General features: G+C 43.6%; 1 protein-coding gene across 1 annotated transcript; it reads right to left on the bottom strand.

The window, feature by feature from the left end:
- Window positions 1-737: 737 nt before the first annotated feature.
- On the bottom strand, window positions 738-4819 carry LOC107738417 (leucine-rich repeat-containing protein 4-like). The gene is made up of 2 exons (XM_016550186.1): window positions 3571-4819; window positions 738-3447 (listed from the first exon to the last, which is right to left on the bottom strand). Exon 2 carries the CDS (start codon window positions 3324-3326, stop codon window positions 1386-1388), a length of 1941 nt encoding a protein of 646 aa, XP_016405672.1. The 5' UTR covers window positions 3327-3447; window positions 3571-4819; the 3' UTR covers window positions 738-1385.
- Window positions 4820-7095: the final 2276 nt, after the last annotated feature.

Genomic DNA, 7095 nt, shown 5'->3' with positions numbered 1-7095 from the left:
TTGTGTGTGCATCTATGTATGTGTGTGTGTGTGTGTATGCAGAAGCCCATCACATATCTATTCAGAATTAAGATGTCACCACATTCCTGTAGCCAGAAATTTGACCATGTGACAGTTCATTGCAGTGTGAATATAATTCACTGTATCAGTTAAATAATTTTTTTAGAGACAAAAGTTAAGTATTTTCTGCTTTCTATAACCTCTTATATGGTTATCAGAATTGCATTATTAAGCAAATGCCCTACAGTTGAAAAAAAAAGACAAGAGGAAGGAGTTTAGTTTAGAGAAATACAAACCAAATGTTTTCTTTTTATTGTTGTAACCTCTGTAGACTCCTCATAAAAATAGTGCTGCTCAAAATAAGGACAAAGTAAATTGCTGTTGGAACGATCTCAATAAAGGAAAGTCCATAATTCACCCATTCATTTGAATCCCTTTCTTAATAAAGAAAATGTGAAACCATGTTAATGTGAACCTGCAGCAAACCATCCAGTCACTGCAACTGTCTCGTAAGTCTCACAAACTAACATCCAGTTGAGCCCTTGCTCTACGAATCTGAGGCAACTGTTGTAATGCATTTACTAAATTAGCCCTAAAAGCCACTCAAATCATAATTAATGCAGTACAGGATCTGAAAGAAACAGGAAAAGCAATCAAAATCCAACTCAAGAAACTGGATGGAAAAACCACAGGATAGTCAATCCGATTTGTCAAAAAACCAAAGGAACATCAGAGTAATAGTCAGAAGGTTAAACTCAAAAAGCAAGCAGGATGTCTGTTCTGGAAACATACTGTTAAACGCTTGCTGCAAAGCTATGGCACAGCCCAAAAAATTATTTGGCTGAGAGCTGCAGAACAGCAGACTGTAAATCCAGCTGCTTCATTCTCTCTTGGTGTCCATCCTGTGTTTTGCAAGGTTTTGTCTCTTAAGCCAGTCTCATTTATTGCAAGTATAACATTTGGCACAATACAAATTCTTGGTGCTTTTAAAGATCAATCAGTGAAAGTTCTCTGTATAAATGGGACTTTACTGCATCATATACAGCATGTTCTAAAAATCACAGGTTGCCCCTTTTCAAACAAATCTGTCTTCATTGCAATGTCGTATCAGCATCATCACATTTTCCCATCTTAAATAGGAGTTACAAGTTACAAAATAGTTTAAATTAATTTTCACTTTTATATAATCTGTTTCTTGTATCATCCCATAGTGGATTAATTTATATATTTATATTAATATATTTATGTATAAGCATGTACAAGAAAAACAGTCTCATTTTTGCACTGGGTACAAAAGTAATTGCTGTCTTTTCTGTTGTGCATTCTATTGCATGTTTTCATGATGAACAGAATAAAAGACAGAACAGAAGAAGGCTGTAGGAATGTTATATCTGTGTTTCCTGTACCTTCTCCTTTGTGTGAGTTTTGTTCAGGTAGTGTTCAGGGATGGTGCTGATGGTTGTGGGGCGGGGATGGTGCAGGAAGTTTCCGAAGTTGTTCTCTGCCCAGGGAGTAGAGTGTGCTGGTCTGTTGGAGCTGAAGCTGGGTTTGTAGGTGTTCTTGTGATCTCTCAGGCTAGGTAACATCATTCCACTTTCACCTGGTATACTTGTCCCTGCATGGGTGGTAGGAACATTCTCATCCATCTGAATGACCTCTATAGTCCTAGCAGCTGCCACCGAGCTCCTTTGCTGGTGCCGTTTACGCAGCTTGTAGAAAGCTATGAGCATAACGGCAGCAAGCAGGGTGACTGCCACAAAGCAGCCAATGATGATCTTGGTTGTCTTCATGACCTCGTCAAGACTGGCAGGTGGGCGTGTTGTTCCGCGTACAGTCGGCACCGAGACCTGTCGAGGTGTTTGAAGTAAAACGGTCGGTGTAGAAATGAAAACAGGTTGAAAGACAGAGGGCGAGGCGGTTACCGTCTTTGGCTTGATCACTTCCTGTGAGGTGGGCTCCACTTCCTCCACTGTCACCGTGGTGAAGTAACTCAGGTTAGAAGTGTTGAGCTCAGCTGCAGTCACATTCAGGTAGGCTGAAGCATTGGAGTTGCCAGCCATGTTGGTGACCATGCAGGTGTACACACCTGTATCTGCTGGCAGCACATTGGAGAAGTTTAGCGTCCCGTCATTGAGCACTGATATCCGTGGGTGATTAGAGCCATGGGTCAAAACTGTACCATTAGGCAGGAGCCACCTAACTGATGACATAGGGGCTGTGCGACATTTTAGCTCAGCTACACGTTCAGCAGATATATTAAGATCCCTTGGGGCATCCAGAATGAAAGGTGCTGAGCACTGGAAAGTGCTCTGGTCCACCTCCACCAGATAGCGTCCACGTAAGTAAGCAGGGGTGTGGCAGCGTCCACAGCAGGTGGAATTAGTGGGAATGTACTCCCTCAGCCACCAGGCCAGCCACACCACATCACAGTCGCACCGCCAAGGGTTGTGGTGCAAATGGAGTTCCACCAGGTAACTCAAGGGCGCAAAAAGGTCATGGGGCAAAGAGCTAAGGTTATTATGGGCCAGGTTGAGCTCAACCAAGGCTGTGACATCATCAAATGCATTTCTCTCTATAGTGGTGATCCGAGAGTTCATAATCCACAGCTTTTTCAGGGATTTCAAACCCCTGAAAGACCCAGGTTTTATCTCTGGGAAGTAGTTCTCAGACATCTCTAGCTCCTCCAGCCCTACCAAAGGGGTCAGGACTGGCATCTCCCGCAGGTTACACATTCCAAGGTTTAAGTATTTCAAGTTGTATAATCCCTCAAAAGCACCCTCAGAAATATACTCCAGCTTCTTTAATTCTCCCAGATCGAGACGCATTAGAGAGGGAACGCGATTAAATGCGTAGGAAGGTATGCTTTCGATAGGGTTGTTCCTGAGCCATAATTCCCGCAGTTTAGACAAGTACTCAAAAGCGCCACTTGGGATCACTGTCAATCGGTTGTCGAACAGCTCCAGTGTGTTGAGGCTGTTGAGGCCACTGAAGGCCCCCACCTCGATCTGACGAATAGAGTTCCTACCCAGTTGTAGCACCTCCAGGTGACGAAGGTATTGAAAGGTGCCAGCTTCAATTGTCTCTATGCTGTTCTCCATCAAGTTTAAATGCCGTGTGGTGGCAGGAATGCCTGGGGGCACTCGAACCAGGCTGCGCCTGGTGCACACCACTTTAATGAACTGGTTACTACAGGAGCAAACACCAGGGCAGGTCAGTGGTCCGGAGGGGGTGGCGCACACACTCCACGATCGCACCATGAGGTAGACTGCACAGAGCAGGGCTGCGTTCCAGGCACGGTGCACAGTTACCTGCCAAAAGAGACTCATGATGTGGCACGTTCATAATTCAACATCGCGTGGGGATTCGGCTGGGGTACGGAGAACAGTGGCCCTACCCTGGTTTGAGCAAGACTCTGCATCTGTTTGCCATCGACAGTGCAGGATGGTGCTGCGTTAAACACAGAGAGGGAAAGAGAGGGAGAGATGGGGTGGGGGGGACAGAGAAAAAGATGAGTGGAGAAGGGAAAAAGCTGACCTACAGAATAAATGTGTTGAAATAGAAGGCACCTACCTCATTAGCTCGAAGTTGTCCTTAGTATAATCCTTTATTTTGAAGCAAAACCCCAACACTATTCACTCATGTTTCCCACTAAGATCACAGCACAGCATTTTCAGCTATATCTCTTATAAAAGTAAAGTGGATCATGAACTCGTTTGACAAAATGGCCCCTATTAATTCCAGAGAGAAGCGGCATTCAGTGAAACTGGTTCAAGAGGTAAGGCCCAGTCAGCTAAGCAGGTGCACGGATCCAGTCAGCTTGGAAAAGATCTCCTCTCAGCTCCCCCATTGATTGTCCTTGGAAGGCGACACTGAATACCACTGAACAATTTTCACAAGACTCCATTGCTGAAGCACATGCACATTAAACCAAGAAAAAGATAAAAAGAGAAAGTAGAAGAGGGAAAAAATCCAAAAGTCTTCTCAGATTCGTCTCTCCCCTTCGCAGTAGACTAAGCCGGTTTTTCTTTTTTTTTTTAGTTTGCCATCGTCCACCCCCCGCGACACTTGTTCAGCTGATCAGCCGTGTGTTGATGAATCCAAAAAGGCTAACAGACGTACACTGCGGTCATTCCATCTTGCTTTTTTAACTCACTCTGCTCTCCTGTCTGTCGCTGTAGCAGCTGCGGACTGCCGCGTGCACAGTTAGCAATAATCCATCAATTTCTCCAGAGGGGGCCTCGGGGGTGGTGTTGCGGGAGCATAAGGGGGAATGGGGGAAAGAGGACGGGGGAGCAGCAGCAACAGCAGCGCAGCAGTGGTGAAGCTCTATCCCTATCCACCGATCGTTTGCTCCTCGTGCTCTCTCTCTCTCACTCTTTCTCTGTCTGGCTTCCTGTCTCTCCTTCTTTCTTTCTCTCTTCTCAGTGTCAGGAAAAAAAAAAAAAGATTGCAGTCGTGTGGCTAATTTCAGAAAGATACTTTGCAGAGGATTCCGTAGTTTGCCCTCCCTCCCCACATTGTGGATCCTGCGGTATTCCTTTATTTTCCCTTGTCTTGAGGTAGTAAGTTGTGGCAGTTCGCCTGCTCTGGCTGTGAGTCTGCGGGTTGGCAGCGGCTCTGCAGTGGGAGGTGGGCAGGAGAAAAGCACGCGAGGGAGAGAGACACGCAAACACGCTCACGGCAGAGAAGACCATCAACGGCGACAGTGGCAAGAGCAGTGGTCCTCACCTCCAGCGCTCACCCTCCTTTCTGTATTTCTCTCTGTGTGACTGGGTTGCAGGCGGCAGAGTCTTTCTCCTCCTTTTGTCCTTCAGTGGAAACGTGAATGTACTGCTGACGCATCCCACTCAGAGCAGTGTATTGGTTTGATGCAGTGTTCTTGTGTATTAACACATTCTTCCCCTCCTCGCTGAGTGTACTGCCTCTCGCTGAAACACTCACACACACTCTCCAAGTCTTCCTGATTCACTTTTCACTGTTTTTTTCCTTCTCATTCTTTGACTCTTTTTGTCTCCACTTACCTCCTTTCTTTCTATCCTCATTATTTTAATTCTCCTTCACCTTTTTCCAAACTTTCCTCTCATGCTGTCTTGTGGACATACTCTTTCCAATTCTTTCCACTGTACACACTCATTCCTCGCATTTTCATTGTTAATCTTTTTTGCTCTAATTTTTCCTATCCCCCTTTACTCTAAGTCTGACTTTCTTATTTATCTTCAACAACCTTTCTGTATTATGTACTGGTGTTTCAACTGCATAATTTAAATTTTAAATATGAGAACTATGCAATGGAAGAGATGCTTCTTGGAAATACAATTATGTAGAGTACATTTGCATTAAGAATGCATTTTCATACTTTCATTTGAGTACTCCAGATGAAAACAGACAAGCAAATGAAGACAGGCATGATGCTATAGAAGGCTCCCAAGGATCACTGGTGTGTCACATCTTTGTGTAATTGCTGATTCTGCTTGCATTGGCAGACCAGTCTTAAGGGACACCAGAATAGCACAGACTAGTGAGAAAGAGGCAAAAAAAAGGGAGGAGTGTGGTTTGGTGAGACAATAACGCAACTTAAGTGGGTAAGGTAAGGAAAGAAATAAGGTAGTGCTAGATATGTGCTAAAATTACAAACCTCAAACAAGAAAATTTCACATTTCCCTGCCTCAATATAAATGGAAAATTGCATTTTCATAATTTACCCCACACTCATGTTATTTCAAACCCTTACAATTTCTTTCTTTTTTTTTTTTTGTCAAATGTGGCACAGAAAAGCAGAAAGTGCAGGTACTATACAACAAAAATAGTCATCATGGGCTTGTACTGACACCTATCAGTGTGGATGTATTATTGCACAAGCTAATGTTTTCAGTTACCGACGCCATTATTTGCTGTTTATTCCACCAGCAAAAGTATTAGTAATAGGTTACTGAGATATTATTGTATAATAGTATTGGGTTGGTCATGTGATCTCAACATGTCTGCCCCCATGAGGCAACCAGTTCCATATAAATCAAATCTGCTTTAACTAGGGATTTTTCATCTCATGTGAGTTTACATGATTTTAAACACATTTTCAACAGTCCATTAAACATTTTCTCTGTGCAAAACATTTTTAATGAGGTAAAAATGTTATATTATTGTTCCTGTCTATAAACATTTGCACATTTGAGTCTTAATAGTAATTAAAGTGATAATCTGTTATGTTTCCCTTCCGTGCAGAAGCCTTTATAATTCACAAATTCTAAGCAAATACATCTTACTTGAAATAAAACCGCATAAACATCCTCAAGTGAACTTGCACTCACATTTTTCTCATGCTTCCAGTGGTTTTATGTGAGGAGGCTTTAGATTACTGAACTGGCCTTCTGTGCTTCTGTCATCTGGAGAATGAGCAGCAGTGCTAGGTGACATCACACGAGAGACAGCTATCTCAGGGGTCTTAACACCTCAGGAGCCCAGCTGAGATCAGTCAGGACCACTGCTGCTCACATCAGCACACCCATGTTAGCCAGATTTTACATTTACACTCCATGCTCATCCACCTCAAATGTGGACTGTTTGGACGTAGAGTATAAATGTATATAGTTACATGGTCAAGTGCTGACTTTATTCATCCATCCAACCAAATCACTTTTCATAACATTTTCCAACACTTCCCCTCTGCATCCTAGCCTAGGAAGTGACATTTTTAAATCCTCTGCACCGGACCGCAACACTTTAAACTGCACCTTTTAGTTCAGAACTGGTGATGGGAAGCGCTTTCGCCTTCATTTGTTATGGTTGCTGGGTAGAGCTGCCAAAAGCACAGAATGGTACTTTTGGACGGTGTCTTATCATCTGTTACAGAGTTAGATGAAGAGTCATAGCACTGTTGGCTGAAGCACCATGGAGCTTATGCACACCAGGGAGCTGTATGAATTAGCCTAGTCTGGGTGTACGGCCAATGCTTTGACCCCCCTATTTAACAACTCACCAGTGGAGGTAATTGATGTCCATGGTGCAGATCCCAGTGCTAATATCATTATAGAGGTCATATGCATGGAAATGTCAGGATGGAGCATGCAAGTTCTTCTACGATTCGCTCCACTTCAC

The sequence above is a fragment of the Sinocyclocheilus rhinocerous genome, unplaced genomic scaffold (genome assembly GCF_001515625.1).
Source record: "Sinocyclocheilus rhinocerous isolate Xijiao unplaced genomic scaffold, SAMN03320098_v1.1 scaffold975, whole genome shotgun sequence".
In the NCBI taxonomy this organism is placed as follows: Eukaryota; Metazoa; Chordata; class Actinopteri; order Cypriniformes; family Cyprinidae; genus Sinocyclocheilus; species Sinocyclocheilus rhinocerous.
Note: the sequence above shows the minus strand (reverse complement) of the source record. Positions and strands in the feature narration are given on the sequence as shown.